Source organism: Asterias amurensis, chromosome 3, assembly GCF_032118995.1.
Source record: "Asterias amurensis chromosome 3, ASM3211899v1".
NCBI classification, from domain to species: Eukaryota; Metazoa; Echinodermata; class Asteroidea; order Forcipulatida; family Asteriidae; genus Asterias; species Asterias amurensis.
Genome location: NC_092650.1, coordinates 28,043,015 through 28,062,069, shown reverse-complemented (window position 1 = coordinate 28,062,069; position 19,055 = coordinate 28,043,015). Strand labels below are relative to the sequence as shown.

At 36.0% G+C, this 19,055-nt stretch overlaps 1 protein-coding gene across 3 annotated transcripts in view; it reads left to right on the top strand.

Moving 5' to 3' along the window:
* Positions 1-1,459: 1,459 nt before the first annotated feature.
* The window catches only part of LOC139934633 (sodium/hydrogen exchanger 3-like), a 35,194-nt gene continuing 17,598 nt past the window's right edge, over positions 1,460-19,055 (top strand). Inside the window, exons 1-5 of one of the 3 annotated variants that reach the window (XM_071928936.1) lie at positions 1,460-1,705; positions 3,177-3,499; positions 12,876-13,074; positions 13,639-13,915; positions 18,429-18,685. In XM_071928936.1, coding sequence (XP_071785037.1) covers positions 3,256-3,499; positions 12,876-13,074; positions 13,639-13,915; positions 18,429-18,685 — 977 coding nt within the window. In that variant the 5' untranslated portion in view covers positions 1,460-1,705; positions 3,177-3,255. Of the gene's footprint in view, positions 1,706-1,768; positions 2,351-3,176; positions 3,500-12,875; positions 13,075-13,638; positions 13,916-18,428; positions 18,686-19,055 lie in introns of those variants that run through there. The other 2 variants (XM_071928934.1, XM_071928935.1) reach the window with 2 other exon arrangements.

The following is a 19,055-nucleotide window of genomic DNA, read 5'->3' as shown; positions in this document are numbered from 1 at the left end:
TTTGGTCTTGGCATTGGTGCCCCATGTAAAGACTTTCAGAGTATACAATAGAAGTGCTTCCCTCTCAAAGATATATATCCAAGTCTGCCCGCACTTGCGTTGTGCCTTTGAAAATTTTCCTTTTTTTTTTCAACGGGCAGTTGCATGCCTGAAATACAATTTTTCAACAGTTTGAAAGTGATTTGGGTGCATATGACTCTTGTGCACATATTTAATGGTTGAATTCTGTTAAAATGTTCTGTAAAAGTGCATTTAAAAATTTGGCAAACTGTTGTGAATAAAACTCCTCCAGCCCATTTGAACTTTCCATTAATGGGGGACAGAATTGCCTCAGACAGATTTCCTAGGACACTGGCATAACAAAGTTGGTATGGTTTAACTATTATCAAAATCAGGAAAAATCAAAGTAAACATTTTGAAGAATTGTTCATGTATAGTCCCATTTCAAGAAGTCTAATTTGTTAATTACCTACACTGATCATTGATTGGCTACATAACTATATAATTAAGTTATCCGTCAATAGAGGGCGAAGAGTCGGTGCCATTAAGATCAGTACTATTTTTACAAGTCATTTATCAAGATGCTTTTCTAAAAGGAAGTTCCATGTTTCATTAACAGCGCCCTCTATTGGTGATAAATACTAACCAGTTGTGGAGTTTTACTTTGGGGTAGAGGAAGGGGGTGTGGGCCGAAGACCAAAATAATGATCAGAAGAGCAATTTGTGGAATTGTCACACGTTTATTTTAAAGTTAATTGATTTGATAAACATTAAACCTGTGCTAAAATGCACTTTTGAGAGAATAAAAGCTTGTGTGATTGACATCAATATTTTTTTTTAAAGTCTCGGAATGTTGTGCCTGTTTTTTAATTTTTTTTAAATTATTTTATTTTAGGTTTAGTTAATTTAATTCCTTCTTTGCTTTACAACAATGAAGACTATTTTGAATTCCACAAGCACAAGAACATATCTCCAAGGAGGGACAAAGTGGATTATTATAATATTGCTACGTGCAATACACTGTACATAACATTGGATAGCTACTACATGCTACCAGCAGCATCATAGATCCATCTACAGGTTATAACTATGAACAATTAATTTGATTTTACGAGTCCAAATTAATTTGTTGGTCATGATCTCCGACAAATTTGAAAATGATCAGACCTTACAGTGGAGCTATTTTTTTATTTAACTTAAAGTACCAGTCCCATCAGACTTGATCTGACCATCATTTTTATTTGCTAATGTGTCATGTTTTGGTTAAATTTCAAACTTGAAAGTAAAACGTTGTATTAGAAAAAGATATGACTGTTGCATGCTTTATATATATATTTTCTTTAAATACAACCTTAAAACGAAGGTTAACAAATTAAAGGTCCGTTGTCTCCTTTAAATTGTTACTTGTGCGCGTATTGGACACACGCACGACGAGGGGGGAGGAGGGCTCATCATATCACTGCATGCTGGCGCGAATTAGAAAAAGAGTATCGGCGGCGGTGTTGATGACAGTGTGTGTGTGTGGTGCTGTACGTGCAGTTGGTGGTGTATTGTCCATAAACTCAATCCAGGTAAATCTGCTGATGACAAAATACAACCAAACGACCGACAGATGAAGCAGATTTTCAACACAGCGTACTGAAATGGAAACATGCAAGGACCGGGGACTTATTTAATGAGGCAAATAAAACAACACAGCACTTTGGTAAGTTTGTGTATATAATTGTTATTTAGGTATTTTTCAATTGTATTTTATTTCCTCGTTTGTCGCCGTAACATAGTCTAGTCCGTCGTGCGTAGAGGGCACAGCGTACCGTGTATCCACACTTTGCTTCGGCGTCCCCATCATTGACAGCACTCGGTCTTTCCGTTGACTGCGTTACGTGCTATTTCAGAACAACTGTGTTCGGAAACTGGACCCGGACACCGGTGGAGGTAGCCCAGGTTGGACTCCTCCGTTATGTTGCACTGACTGACGTCCTACCAGGGCTACGGTGGAGGTAGAAGTAGCCACATAAAAAGACCTTCTGACATAGATGACCGTTTGAATTGAAAGTTGTGATTGCATTGTCAGATTGTAATGAATGTTTTTGGTCCATCCAATAAACCACCTCCTAAATACTCTATCCACCATGTCCACGGCTCAGTGGATCTTGTACAGTCAGTGAAATGTTATGAAATACAATTGATGGCAAGGTTATAAAGACACTACTTAGAGACGTGTTTTGAGTTTGGACGTGCGGAAACTGGATGCGAAGGGAGTAACTAAAAGAGACTGAATGTTTTCATGCTTGTGTTGTGGAGCCAGGTGGTACGTGTGGTTAGCTTTGAAGTGACAGGATACACGGAAGTAGGTCGTCGTCGTATCTCGTATATTTAGTAGCCTACACTGTAGTGTAATGTGATGTGTTAAAAACGTGTTTTATATAAACATTATTAACTTTAACACTAGTTTGAAATCGGGAAGTTTAGTCCTTACTCTATGATAATACCATGAGCACTGCTCAAGGAAGAAATACTTAAATTTGTTAGTGTTTACCGTCATACTTATTATGTAATTCTACCTCTCTAAACTAGGCTCTATATCAACAGGTTGATCAGAGCCTGTGTGACTTAACATTGCACCTTGGTTTCAGGGAAATAAACATGGCACTAAGTTTCGGAATTTCCTGTTGTAAGATCAACCACCTAGAAGATTCTTTTACATTACAAACGTGTGTTGATTTAATATTGAGTTGAACCATGGTTGGTTGAACTAGGTGGACAATAAAGGTAAATCCTTCCTCCATGAGTTCATTCACTTCAGTTTCAGGGGAAAAACATAAATCTCTTGTGCAACATTCAGAAAAGTTGGAGTTAGTCTTCACTGCTTGCTCCATACTTTATCGATTATATTTTTATTACCAGATGTGATCCATTCAGGAGTGAATTAAAAATATAAATTTCATATAAATTGCATTTCTTCGTTGAAATTTTATAAAGATTTCCGCATTCTGTCACCACTGTTTCACTTATCAAAAAAAGGAGTATCTCATTTGAGTAAATTAAAAATTAATTTATTTCATAACAACTGAAAAGGTGGTGGCAATACACAAATTTGTTTCTGAAAATCCAGTACTGAGAGAGGGGCCTAGAGAAGACGCTCTAGTTAACTCAGTTAACACCTTCTCTTTCAGGAGATGAATATTTAATACCAACGCTCCAAAGACGTTTGCCGCTATGCCACAAGAAGAAAGTCTGAAGTAGAACTTGAAGATGTATTGGCATCGCCTATTGATACTTCTGCACCTTGTCATCATTGGTGTGTCAGCCACAAATGAGACAGAGAATGAAACTGATCCTCATGCTGCGGATCGAGGGATTGAAGAAGGGGGTGAAGGTTGCCATGGCGCCCTGGGTAACAATTCTCGCTTCATGGTGGCTAGTATTGAATGGGATGAGGTTCAAACGTCGTATGGAATCTGTATCTGGATTATGATAGCAACTCTAGCAAAACTTGGTGAGTTGAGTTTGTTGTTTACAAAATGTAGGTGTGCGGAAGCGGTGGCTTCTCATGATTGATAATCACATCGTTTGATTCTCAAAGAGTTCATTCTTTCCAAGTCTATGACAAACACACAACATGTGTTAACAATGTAAAATGAAGATTTAAAATGGCTGGTTTTGTAGTTTTAAGAATTTTTTTTCCAGCTTTCATTTGAGGTGTTTAGGCCTAATAAAAAGTTGTGAATGATACGTGTAGGCAAAATGGTAGGAAACTAAAAGTAAGTTGTTGTCAGGATCCTGACGTTATCCCACATGCACAGCCACATCGCATATTATTTTATACAAACAATAATTGCATGTGAGTAGTTTGTTAGTCTGTTTTATTGTCACAAAAACAGTTCTTGGTTCTTGGTTCTTGGTTGGTTTTCCTCCAAAATACTCCGTGATTGAGTTTTGACTGGAGGTAATGGAGGGTCGATACGGAGGATACAGTGAAAATGCACTTAAGGTTTTTAGTATCTAAAAAATTAAAATACACTAGTATGTATTTTGTGCATTGTCTGGGGCGCATGCAAATTTTGTCTCATGTCTTAAATGTTTTCCGCCATAATGAGCCAGCTCATCATGTTCTTGAAATCATCCATTGAGGCTGAGACTGGTCTAAGAGGTCCTTCTCTCTCTCTATGCTTGATGTAGAAATAAGCACAAACCATCAATCATGCCATCGAATGAACTAATGAATCGTTCTGAATCAGCCGCATTGTCAATTTATTCAGAGAAACAATTCTTATAAAATAAAAAGGTTTGATAAGAAGTGGGTAGTGCAATTTTAACTGATTACAAAACAGACCACTTACTTTTAAAATCATGAATGAAATAATGGATTTTCTCCATTAAGTTTTAAAAAGTGGATTTTGATAACATTGGGACTTTTTGGAGTGCTTATAAATGCTGTCTATTACAAAGAGATGTACTGACACATTGATATTTAAAAAAATATGTGGCACTTTTAATTATAAAATAGCTTAAAAGCAAAGTGTGTCTGACTACTCATCAATCTAGTGTTTTGCTAGCCTTGACCACCAGGTAGATTTTCATTTATTTATTTGTTTTTTTGTGGAGTTTGTTTTCCCTTCGATAGCCTTGAGCTCAAGGCTAGTGTTTTGTGAGATTGAGCTACCTGATACAGAGGCCTCTTTGTAGACAATTGCCTCCATCCCTCTGGTTTTTGCCCAAGTGGTGCGTGGCCTATAATAGTTTCTTTTGACTCCTGCATAGTATCCTTACTTGGGAATAAATTGCCACATCCTTACAAGAAAACAGTGCATTTAAAGACTGAGTATCTGTAGCAAAGACTGATTCAATGTGGAAATGTCACGGTTTAATATTTCATGTCAGATTGGACTGGTGAGGTATATTTAGACAATTATGACAGATGCTAGGTGTCTAGATTAACAGGGAGGCTAATTTGTTCCAACCCATTTGACATTTAGTAAATTCCGTACATAAGATGTCAAATCAACCTTCTTTACAAATCTTGCATCGTATACTTTGTATTGCTTCACTGTTTGTCAAAAGAGTAGCGTGATACACATGTAGGTTAAACATACGATGATGTGCCTCATTCAAAAGTACATGTTCGCTTTCTCTTTTGAAGCCCAATGTCTTTAAAGTATTTGCCACCAACTGAGTTTTGAAAAGTAATTTCTTTTCTTCAAACACTGAAATTGAGTCAAGCCATTTGATAGGGGCCTACTTCATGGGGACAACAGAGGAATTGTCTCAATGCCCCTGGTCCATTGCCTTGAGGCCCCTTGAAGTGTTAGTACAAATGTAAATTGCCCTTAACACGTATGTAGAGATTTTGTCCTTTACTGAGAGGAAACTGCCTTGACCTTACAAGAAAGAAACATGAAGACAAGTAGGCCAAAACAACACAAAGAAACAAAGAAAGTCTTGAAAGTCTTGAGATGAAAAGAGAATTGATCAATATCAAGTAAAGTGTCCTGTACTAAGTTTAGGGTTTTGTGTGATTGACTAGTTTCAGTGTTTCCCAGGTTACAGTCAGGCACTGTTCTTGCTTAGTTTGACTTTCTACTTGTATGTAAAGTACCTTTAACTCTGGCATTCAAGCTTTTTTGATTTCCAAAAGCTTATTTTTCGAAGACAACCCTTTTAACCTCCTGTATCTTGTTTTGAGAGTGCCTGACTATGGCCTGACATAACTGTAAGACATTTACTATTTGATAAACACTTGAAAGCTGATCGGTTCGCTGCCAATAAGATGGATTGATTTCGGTTCACCCATAAAGCAACAATTATGCCACTGGCTGTAGGAATGGGATCTACATGTAGTATATAAAATAGCAAGAAGGCATGTTGACAGAAGTTCTAAAATAACTGCATTGTACAGTATAAGAGCGATTGAGGTTGAATGTGTGAACTTCTCTTTGCAAACATTGTATTTAAACAAAAAGTAAGAATATTCGGATACAGTTTCCTCAAATTTAAAATCACTAAGCTCAATTATTTTGTTTTTAGTTTGTGCAGCAGGAGCAGTTAATCGATGCAGTGAGTTGTAGTTTGCCGTAATAAATTCTTCTTGGGAAAAAACATCACTTCTTCAAAGAAATGTTTTCCTGCACATGGTTTCACTTCCAAATAATATTTGTTTTATTCACTCTCACAGCTTAAAATCTGACTTAAATTAAAATAATGACAGCTGAAAATAATCCCAGGTGACAGTTTCAGTCACATGTGACGCTACATAAGATTAAATGTCTCTGTTCATTAAAGTTTATCACTCAATCAAATTAAAATCTGCAATGACAGTTTTTGCAACATCATCTTATCTCTCACAGCGTATTCTTCACATTTCTACCCATCCTAGTTCAATGTTAATGCTGTAGCTTGCATGGCTTGGTGACTGGAATGCATAGCATGCTGGCTCATTGATTTAATTTGTGTGAAGCCTTGGTGAGGATGTCTTCTGACATTTCTCTTTCCATCACCATGAACTTGATACTGAGTGGCTTTCATTAACTTGTGTGGGTAATCCTCCTAGGGATTTTAATGTTTTGTTAAAAAGGTCAACTTTTGTGCCACCCTAGATTCTGTTACACATAAGATGTAAAATAAAAACAATACAAAGAAAGAAAACCAAAGGCCTACATGTGGATGTTATAAAACATAATTATACAAGAATACTTCGTCAATAATTTACAGGGGTTAAACAGTAAGCATACTGCAAGAACAAGGCCAACCAACTCCTTGTGTACTTCACTTTAATCTCTCCTGCAAAAGTTCAACCATATTTTACAATAATGCATTTTTTTCATCAAGAATTCAAGAAGAATTTGACTTTTTCATAATATATATGCAACATTTATTTGCCTTGAAAACTAATTTAAAAAATCATGTTTAAAAAACTTACACATCCATACACCATTTGATCTGTCATCTTCTCACATGGACACTTATATGCACACAGACATTGCAACAGTGTCATGTATCTATGGTTACTAGGCAACCACTGCTAAGCAATCTCCAAAATCATTCAATTTGTAATTTGCAGGCCTATATTTATGACTTGTTTTTTTTAAGGCCTAGAAAGTTTTAGGGTAAGATTCCCACACGCACTTTGAATCATATTTTTAAATCCATTTATGAATTCAAGGCTACTGTAGACTGGGAAGGTTTTCAGTTTAAAGGGTTTATGTAACTTTTGTAGGACAAAAAACACAATGTCTACAGATTTACACTAAATTTACACAGTTTGAAGATAATGATAGTAGAAAGCTTCCCTGAAAATATTACGTGCTGAAGTGCTGTAGTGCTGTAGTTTTGGGGAAATGAGTAAAACAATGTAATGAAAATAATTTTCGTCTCATGAGACGAAAATTATTCTAATCATTTACAAATATTTACTCATTTCTCAAAAACTACAGCACCTCAGTAAGTAATATTTGAAGGGAAGCTTTCCACTATCATTATCTTCAAACTGTGTAAGTTTAATGTAGAATCTATGCAAATAGATTTCACAAGCTCAGAACATTACATTATGATTATGTACCCCCCCCCCCCCGCCCCCTTAATTCAAAACAAATCTCTGTCTAGACTGTTACCCAAGGGCATTTATGCAGCAAATTAAAATTGTATATTGAATACAGTAAGTGTCATTTTTATATACAAGTTGTCCTTGTAGTTGTACAGTGAAAAACATGAGAATTCAAATACATGGTACAGTCATTTCTACCTCCATGGTACAGTGTACTTGGAAATCAGCTGGTGTTTTAGGGGAACTTTTCCTTGATTAAAAATGTCAATGAATTTAACACAATTTTTCCTGTGGGGTTTTGCAGAGGGACAAGTTTGTTCAAAACAAAAATCATCACATTCTTACGACTATGCTGGAATGTCTGCATGTGCTATACACATCCTGATACTGAATGGTTGACTGTTTAGAATGCATCATTGAGGGTTCAAGCATAGATCACCTAAGATCCAGTAAAGCACTAAAATTAATATTCCCCATGATTTATGGTATCCAAAACCAGTTGCCAGTCTAAGCATTCTTTAGCCTACCATTTCTACTTGACCTCGATTTTGCCTTCAATGGAAATGCTGTGTCGTTGCATAAACATTGGACTGAATAAGAACGTTGATGAGCGAGATAAATTTATGAGCTATGTTTGAAACGCCACACTACAGAAGTCCTTTCAAAAGTTCTCTGCAATTTCAGCGTTTTTTATTGCTCTGAGCAAAATTGATAGTGGCCTAAATACTTTTCGTTGTAGCAGAGGTTTTTTTGAAACATGTCCCAAGGCTATGAAATAACAGCACAACACACACTACATAGCGGTCTCCCTAGTGTATTAAAAAACAGAAGCCACTCAGGTGGAAAGAAGTGAACTGAAAAGAGAAGCAGACATAAGCCCGGTTCATACTTCCTGTGAATGTGAATGCGATACAAATGTTGATGCACAAATTCGCAACGAATAATTCGCAGGGGTTGAGTTGTGCCCAAGTCACTTGCCAATACATTGTATCTCAGCGAAAACAGAGTTGTGATGTCAAATTCACGGCAAATTCGCATCGCATTGCATTCGCAGGAAGTATGAACCAGGCTAAATTCAGGCAAATTTTGTTTCATGAGCATCGGTCACTGTCCAACATTTATCATCACAGCATCACACTGTTACAAATAAAAATGGTGTATTTTTGTCAAAATAATTTGTTTTAAAAATGTCCTTGGCAACTTAATGTTTACTAATTATTAGGTTTTTCCCCCACGTATATACACGAATAGGCCTGCTAGATGTAACTGCCGTGGAAACAGTCACAGTATTGCAGATTTGTCCAAAGTCAAGCATCCTATATGTTGACATGGACTCCTATATTAAAAAAATTTGTGTCACTATGTCAAGGATAGAAGTTTATAGGATGTTCTAATAAATGTTATGTGTGCACTTTGTGTTGAGTGACATAGGTTGTTTAATATCAGAACGTTATTTATTATCTTAAATCATTAGTTGACTGAAGTACATTGTCACTGTTGTCAGACTATATTTACTTAATAAGAGATTATTAAAATAATGAACAGATTAATAAATCATAGTCGTGTCTATTCCTGATTGATCACCAGGTGAAACAAAACGCCCTTAGGCTGACACTGTTTATTCACGTTAACACTTCTGGTCTGTTCAAGCATAGAGACTGGCAATTGTCTGAGGATTAATTCAATCCACTTAACAAATACTGCAAGTCATGATGCTTCAGCATTGTCGTTGTTGATAGAAAACTAGTCAAGAATTAGTAGTCTTTTGAATGAGAGAGTGAATATGAAGCTGGAAGGCTAAAGCCATAGAAACAGAGCCTAAGGTAGTTAAAAAGAAAAAACATACTTTATTGCATCACAATTGAAATAAATCACCAAGAGCCTTGGAGGATGTAATGAAAGTTTAACCAGAAAAAAAGCCATTAGGCTGTAAACAACTGAATTGAAAATCATTTTTTAAGAAACTAATCAGAACATTGATAGGTTTACTGTCATTCATAAAAAGTAGGAAGGTAAGAAATTAGGAAAACAATACTTTGGGTATAATTCTAGCTCAACACAAATTTCAGTACTGGTGCAATCTTGTTTTAATCTGAGCCACTTTATTGCATACAACTTTCTTTTTGGGACAAAATTACTAAAACTGCTAGAGCCAGCCATGCCCTTCTGCCATTAGGCACTGGACAAAATGTAATATTTCTGAATCTATAGATACAACAAATGGAGTTTGGATAATAATGTTACTGGTGGGTTTGTATACATCATTCAACAATCATCATCTACCCATCATCAAGATATCAGACAAAAGTCAATATAATCAGACAATATTGACAAATACTTAAGAGAGAGATTCAAAGTTGATAATAAATAATAAATAATTGATTGATGATCAACCAGGGTGCCTACTGACCTGTATGTTGCTGCACAAAGTGCATACAGAGCTTGGATGAGTACTTCAGGCGTGTATTTACTGGACTGAGGCCACTGGACTCAAGCCAGTGATTTTAGCAGTGGGCTAGTAAACTCATGATCATAGTTTAGGTGGATTTATGTTTTTGAACTGAATAACAATTATACCAAAGTTCTCTGTAAATATCTTGGCAAACTAAAATTAAGTCAAGATGACGTTAACTTTTAGTCTGGTAAATATCTCCAAAAAGGCAAATGAAACAAGTCTTATCTTAGATATAGTGCTTGTTCAAATAAAAACATTAAAGTCTGTAGAAATTTATTCCCCCATTTTGATTACAATTTCTCTTGTTAATTAAACAAATTCTGCTCCAGTAAAACATTTGAGCATCCCCTGAGATAGAATGAGAGGAACTAAGACCTGTAGTCAGGTGGATTTCCCCCTAAATTTGAGCCATGTATACACACTTAGATTCAACCAGCCATACTAACCTGACACTTAGAATAAGCGAAGTCATCAAGTATCTTAATATCACTAGAATGGTGTCATGCATCAACGCATCCCTAGAATATTCATCATGATACTGTCGCCATGAAAGCATGCAGTATCAGGATGCCATGAAATGATATGAATATTATTTTTATAAGCTGTTAGAGGATAACGTTTGGTAGACTCACTTATTAAAGTGAAATTTGTTAAAAAAATAATTATGTAATTAACAGGTGGCCAGTTTCTAGGTAATCATCTTCAAGAGTTAAACACAGTGAGTGTTCACCTTTAGTTTTCATGATATTTTTCTTGGACAGGTTATAAAGGCATGCACAAGGAAAGAATACCCATTGTACTAACACATTGTTGGTTGCTGTGGTATTTCGTTTTTTGGATCCGGTTCAGAAAAATTGACAATTGTCTCATACAATCATAAAAGCCTAGTACATGAACCAGGATATAAAAATTTGAGTGTTGTATATATATTTTTGATTATTTTTATAACGGGCCTTAGGTCAGTCTCAACAGTTTTTGATCAGCAGAGTTTGGGTTGGATGCCCAGTCAGTCTTAAGTCGTTGAGCAAAGTCTATAGCTTCTGTCATGACTGACTGTAAGCCACTACCAGGATTTTGATTGTGCTCGTAAAAAACAACTCAGAACACTCACTGTGGAAGAGTAGGCGTTAACCGTGTTTCTGGTTCACATATCGTTCAAGTACCCTTTAAAGCCATTGGATCCTTTCGGTAAACAGTATTGTCCAGGGCCCACACTTCGTGTATCGCAACTCCTATATCAAATAACAATCCTGTGAAAATTTAGGCTCAATCGGTCATCGGAGTCGGGAGAAAATAACGGGAAAACCCACCATTGTTTCCGCACGTTTCGCCGAGTCATGACATGTGTTTAAAATAAATCCGTAATTCTCGCTAACAAGAATTTATATTGTTTTACTGTTTTCTCAAAAAGTAAAGCATTTAATGGAATAAAATTTCAAGAGAAGTCTTTCACCACTACCTTCTGTAAACCCTGTAAGTTATTTGTGAATCTGTGAACTTTTTTTTTTTTATGTACTGAAAGGGTCCAATGGCTTTAAGTTCATGTTTACAGGTTTTCTCAGGCTTTTGAGCTACAAAGCATCTTTGGTTTCATACCAAAAGCTTATAATAATGTTACCATTGTCAAATAATGTATACCTTTTCTCGCACCAAATAAATGAAAGTAAACATACATACAGTAGTATGCAGGGGTCAGGTGATAATTGCGATCATGAATTTACCTTTAAATACACTGAATTTATACCAGGAAGTACATCACATGTTTCATGTTTGTTGATCTCTTTGACCCTGCACGGTGTGACATTTCACCAGTAGGAAATGTTGACAGTTTGCAAAACACCTAATTTTTTAAAGTGAGACACTCATTTTGTTCTGTACATTTCAAATTTTGTAACTGTTTTTGAAATTTCTTTGGATGAAAACCATCAAGTTAGATTATGTTTTCATTCTTCACAGCATATTTTAATTGTTCATAAAAATAAGAGAATAAAATAGTGATGATAAGGTCTTAATTGACAGTTTAAGTTTAGAGGTTATGGTCATGAAAAGATTGAGTAGAAATTTAGATTTTCCTTATATAGATTAGAGAATGGTCTTTACTAAAGAAGAGCTGCTTGGCCATTACAAGATAAACATCAGTCATGGTAAATGTACTTTGCATTCTTGTACACGTGACTCCTTGACTTTGGCTACCGGTCCTTGAGCAAGAAAATTTCATTAAAATATTTGTTTATCTAAGGAGTTTTAAAGTGATTCATGTCTAGTGTGTTGTGTAATCTGAAGCCAAAGTCTGACAGAAGTAGATATTGGGAATAGTTCTGGAGAACTATTCAGGAGAATTCAGGAGAACACTTGTGCACATACATGGATCCCTGAAGCATGTGTAATGAATTAAACTAAGTTTGTAAATCTCCATCCAGTTTCCCATCTCCTTTCTGAACAAACTTTTCAAATGGAGCTAGAGCTTTGTATCAACGCCCAGCCCTGGAAAAAAACCCTTGACACCCACAAGCAATTGCCGTGGTGCCCTGTGCTTTTGCTGTGGTGCCCCTTGCAGTCCAATTATACAAATTTATATTTTCCTCGAGGAAAAGTGCTGTTTTCCTTCAAGAGTGAAGTTCAAGTCTCTGAGCCAAAACATTGTATTGATTTCTGAAACTTGGAAGTGAATTATGACTATTATTGGTAATTTCTTGTTTCAATTCTTCCCAGGTTTCCATTACAACCGCCTCCCAGGTTGCTTCTAGAGTTGCTCCTAGAGTTCCTCCCACAGAGCTGTCTACTCATCATTATTGGTTTTGGTATTGGAGCAATCATCAATGTAAACTTGAATTGAATTATGACTATTTGGTAATTTCTTGTTTCAATTCTTTGCAGGTTTTCATTACACCCGCCTCCCAGAGGTTCTCCCAGAGAGTTGTCTACTCATCATTATTGGTTTTGCTATTGGAGCAATCATCAGTATTGATCCTAAGGTCTTCCCACCAAGTCTCTCGTCGGGTCTCGATACCGATCTCTTCTTTCTGTTTCTCCTTCCTCCAATCATGCTGGAGGCTGGATACTTCATGCCATCCAGGTAAATATACACTTAGTCTCATCTTAAAAGGGTATTATGAATAATGACAACAAAAGGGGTGCTTCAATCTTGGAACATGACATTTCAATACAGAGATGTGGTTGGTACATTGAAACAGTAGAAGGTTTTTAAACGACTAAACTGTATATATTGAGATACTATGAGCATGGAGCATCAAGCATCAAAGCACCTGAACTATTGCCTTTTCTATCCATAATATGTGAATCTACATAAGGGCATTTTCTTGCAGGCAAGTTACAGTAGTGTCATATAGTTTGGGGATTAGGTTGGCCCAGTGGGTTTTTTTCCCCTGCCTTTCACCTTTTTGGACCTCGGTTCAAATCCCACCACATCTCAGACCTTGGATTGGGTTTTCAATCCCTACCTGATTGCATGGTTTTTGTTAATGAGTTCTCCTCCCACATCTACAATGGACATTTCTGAATAGTTTTCGTATTCATCAAGTTATTGGCATATGTGCTGATTGGGTGTGTAATGAAATAAAATAAACAAAATTAATTAATTTTTTTTTTATATTTTCCCTCGCTTTTTTGTCTTCTTCAGATCCTTCTTTGATAACATCGGGACCATTCTCCTCTATGCAGTCATTGGTACACTCTTCAATACCATGTCAATAGGATTCTCCTTATATGGTATCTCTACGCTTGGTTGGTATGGTAATGAGACCTCTATCTCCTTGTTAGAGTGTCTTACATTTAGTAGTCTTATTTCAGCGGTGGATCCAGTAGCAGTCTTAGCTGTTTTTGAAGAGATTCACGTGAATGAAGTGCTGTACATCTTAGTCTTTGGTGAATCTTTACTCAATGATGCAGTCACTGTGGTAAGTGGAGTCTGTCCCAAGCCAATATGGCTCACAAGGCTAGTCTTCATATTCGGTGTCCTTGGCATTAAATGACTGAGAATATTTCTAACCCCCCCCCCCCTGGACAGGATACAAGTCCATCGCAGGCTGTTCCCAAACTCTCAGTGGTACCCAGTTGTCCTCCTGGATGGGGAGAAGCAACAACCTATAATATGATTTAACCAACTATAAAGCGTTGCAAAAATTATACCACAAAGTTTTACAACAATAATAACGGGCAATCGAAAATTAACAATACAAAGCAATGAGAAATAAATAAATAGCATTCCCAAGTAAATAAGTTTGGAAAAATGTTTTAAGGGATGTTTTGAAATCGGCTATTTATACAAAGTTAAGTGCTGTTCAGTTATCTAAAGGGGGATCTGTGGTGAAAAGGAGAAGGCAAAGATTAACAGTTTATAGTAATTTCTTTCTTGGGTGTTCAGACCATATAGAATTTTATTTAAATAGAAAAAACTAAAGGCCTATCTGGCATGAAGTGATTCCCAAATGAATGCACAGCTTTCACAATTGACCCTATAGGGAGTCTATTTCGATCAGTTTGATACAAGTTCCCAACTAAAAGAGACTGGGAAAGTAAATATTTGTTTCAATTCTGTGTACACTTTACCAGTAAGACTTGTTGATTTAGGAGACCTGCTGCATTAGCTTAGTTTAAGATGAAGATCGAGCCCTGCAAAATATACAGAGTCAGCACACTGCAGTTGCTATGTAACAACACATTGCCAACTTGACAATCATCCATACACACAGCAAACATTGTGTGCATTATAGTTGATCATCACTTGCACGAGTAACAATGAAAAAGATTAAATTCATGTAATAAGAATGAGGGGTGGGGGTGCTTTGATTCAGATTGGTGCACATTATTTGCTCTACACTCATCAGAGTTCGCAGATCTTAATAAGAGTTGTAGCTTTAAAGGTACTGGACACTGGACACTATTGGTAATTGTCAAAGACCAGTATTCTCACTTGGTGTATCCCAACACATGCCTAAAAAACAAACCTGTAAAAATTTGGAATTAATTGTTAATCAAAGTTACAAGAGAATAATGAGAGAAAAAACACTATTGTTGAACAAATTTGTGTGCTTTCTGATGCCTAAAAAGGCTTCAGGCCTGAAATCTTTTAACATTTGAGTGAGAAACCTCTTTCTCAAAAACTATTTTAATTCAGTGGGAGCTGCTTCTCAAAAAAAAAATGTGTAATACTATCAACAACTCTCTATTTGTAGTTACCAAGTAAGTTTTTATGCTACCAACTATTTTGAGTAATTACCAATAGAGTCCAGTGCCTTTAAAGGCATTGTACACCTTTGGTAATTGTCAAAGACTTTTGGTTTATCCCATCATAAGCATAAAATAACAAGCCTGTGAAAATCTGGGCTCAATCGGTCATCGAAGTTGCGAGAAAATGAAAAAACACCCTTGTTGGACGAATTCGTGTGCTTTCGAATTCGTGTGATAGGAATAAAAGACTTCTAGCTAGAAGTCTTTTATTATTTTAGTGAGAAATTACCTCTTCCTCAACAAAAACTACAATACTTTAGAGTGAGTCGCTTCTCACAATGGTTTATACTATCAACAGCTCTCCAATGCTCGTTACCAAGTCAGTTTTTAAGTTAATATTTGTTTTGAGTAATTACCAAACGTGTACCTTCCCTTTAAAGACCATAACCTTATTCCTCTCCATCAGACCATGGAGTTTGATTTAAACTCAAGGATTTATTCACATTGTTAATTTCACTTATACTTCCAATGAACTTGATCAAATTGAACACTTGACTGTCAAAAAACTCAGGTTATTCCCAATAGCTTAAAATTAACATAACCCTGATTGTTTTTATTAGAGTTATAATTCCTGACAATACAACTAGTTTTTTTCTCTAGAACTCATTAATCTTTGATGTACAAGTGCACTTGTAACAGTTCAAATCCATAATTCATAATTAGTGCTGTAGTGTACTAAACATGTATATTTGAGAATACACAAAACGCAGCATTAACATGAACATACATGTAGATACATCTATGTACATGTAATGAGGCTCTTCTGTTGATAGCAGACAATTGACTTGTGAATTAATGGTCAAAATGAACTCAAATTATGATATGGCAAACTTCGGAGCCAGAATACAGTTGGCATTAACTCCCTCTGTACATTTTGTATTCTCACAAAATGCTAGCCACGATACAATACAACTCATAGATAAATAACAACCAGCCCCTATATTCACAAAGTATCTATTAGACTTCAGCAGTATACACTAATCACTACCCCTCTTATTAAGTCGATTGCTCTTTTCTGGCTTCATTGTTGAGCTGTCTACTTTGATGACAGATAATTTGTATTTGGCAATTATTCCTTGCTCTATGTACAAACCAGGAACATGTTTTGTTAACGCCTGTTCCTCCTTGGTAATTACTAAGGGAAAATATAATTTGCTGATTGCAAACTGACCAAAAGGAGTTGGTAATTATTAAGTGATATTTGTATCATAATAATAATAATAAATAATAATAAGACTTGTAATGCGCACATATCCACCCTGCTGGGTGTTCAAGGCGCAGAAAATGTAATGTACATCTTCAGATGCAAGAATCACTTTACATTAATTTCCCATGGATCCCTAACAGAATGATTATAAATGCATCCAGTACATGAATAATTATTCTCCACACTGTATCTATAATGAGCGGCGTGTAGTTTGGTGATGCGGCTGTCGGGTTTCATCTCGGTCCAAATTGGAGACTCATCAGTTGGCTTTTCGTTTTTTTTCTCTCTTTCTTTTCACTTACACAATATCTAAGTTCATAGTTGAAGATGAATTGTGGGGTTCCATCTAGAAACCTATAGGGCCACCATCTGACTTCTTGTTGATGGTAAGGTCTACTGGTCAAAGAGGACTGTAACCATGGTAACTATAATAAAATATCAAAACAAAAGGAAGACAGATTGAACACTGAGACATTTTGATTCTCACCATCAATGATGGGGGTGCCTTGGGATTTTTGTTTTAAAGTCTTCTTACCCCATTTACTTATAAGCACTTTGCAATTTGTTTTGCCTTGTGTGTGTTGACATCTACAATTAATTGTCTTCTTTAAAATTACAGTCTAGTCTGCTCTTAAAAAAAAATTGTGTCATTTTTATACTTTAGTGTACATTTGAAATATACTTTTACCCTTAGTAAACTCTTCATAATTAAATTGTGTGCTGTCAGTTGATTTTGAATAATATATGAAATGTTAATGAAATGAACAGAAAACAAGAAAAAACAGTTAATTGGAATAATTGAAGCCCTGAAAAACACAGGATGGTGTTTTGTGAGGACACAACACAGGAAAAACAACAGTTTTGCAAATCAAGCACTAATTCAAGTAGATTAAGATTACAGTCTAGAATTCAGTCATTTTGTCAACCAGAATACCCTTTGCTTGTTATCTGACGATCTGGACAGCACTATGACTGATGATCTGACAAACTCCGTTTGGATCACTAGATCTGTACATGTAGATGAAAACATAAAATGAGATTCAAGGTTTATTTATTTCCTACAGTATCCAAACAAAAATGACATTATCACTCAAAAAGGATCAGTAACCTTACTTCAAAAACTAGATGAAAGGTGACATTGCTGAGGGATCCATTTTAAAGGCAGAAAAACACCATTGTGTGTAATAATAAAATAAGCTAGTCCTGTCCTTCTCTAAAAGCTTGATGCCCCTTGACCAGCCCTGGACAATGAGGTCAATATGACCGTTAAATCATTCACTGAATCTGACACTGGTCTTAAGCTGTCCGCCTCTCTCTAACACTATGCTTGATAGAGACCGATCAGCACAACTCATCAGGTCATCGGGTCATCAGGCTAGTGAATGAATTAAATAAGGTGTAATATAGACAGATTGGTTACTGTTACTACATTGTGTTTCTCTTTCTTCATGGTATTCATCATATGGGTGTTTAATTAATTTGGGATTTTGAACTTTGTTTTCTATGAGAGGTAATCTTATCTATGGCCTGGATAATGTTAATTTGTGATCACAGGTACCTGAAGAACACCCTTGCAACTGTGAGGACAATGCACATTTGATTGTGAATACTACAGCAAGAAAATCCAAGGTTTAGATTTCCTTTTAAAAGCATAAACATGCTCATGTCCTTAACTCTTGAGAAAATGGTATTATTTAGCTGTTGTAGATTGCTTAGCACCTAAAAGGAACAAATACTTAGTGGCCTGACATTTCACCCTAGAGTCTTTCTTGAAGGCTTTGAGACTCTGCCTCCAAGAATGACTCTGCTGAGGGTAAAAATTTGCCACTAACTATTTGTTGTACATTGATACCTCACCATGCAATGCCTCAAATCCTATATAACTATTTGTTTTGAACTAAACTTTTGTTTTACTTAAAAACAAATTTTGGTTGAACCTTTTATCTTATTGTTTTTTCATTGCCTTTTATTAGGTTCTCTACAGAATGTTTGAAAGCTTCAATGCTATTGGTGCGGATAACCTCCTCGCTATTGACTACGTAGCAGGCTTCTTCTCATTCTTCGTTGTTGCAATTGGAGGAGTTGTGATTGGTCTACTCTTTGGCTTCCTAACGGCAGTCTTAACTCGTTTCACACACAAGGCTAGAGTTATTGAACCCATCTTTGTCTTTGCGATGTCATACATGGCGTATCTGACAGCTGAGATGTTTAGACTGTCGTCCATTTTAGCGTAAGTTCGTTTTACTAAATTATCGTCATAAGGTCTAAACTCAGTGTGGTTCAAAAAGATGTTTGTTTAACACTAAATTTAAAAGAGGTTACAAGATTATATCTCACTTCATTGATTTTTTGTTTTATCCATCGGTATTAAAAATAAATATTGTTTGGAATTAAGTATAAGCATCTTGAGTAATCCTGTTTCCTTGAAAATATCATGGCCACAATGAGACCCTGCCTTGGCAAAGAAACGACAACAAAGCTTCTCATAAATAGTTCCAGGATTTGAAAATTGAGAAGGCAGCCCTTGGCTCTGAGCCACAGCCAAAAATCTGTCATGGTATGCTTAAGTCTAGGCTGTTTAATGGTGAACAATGACAGCA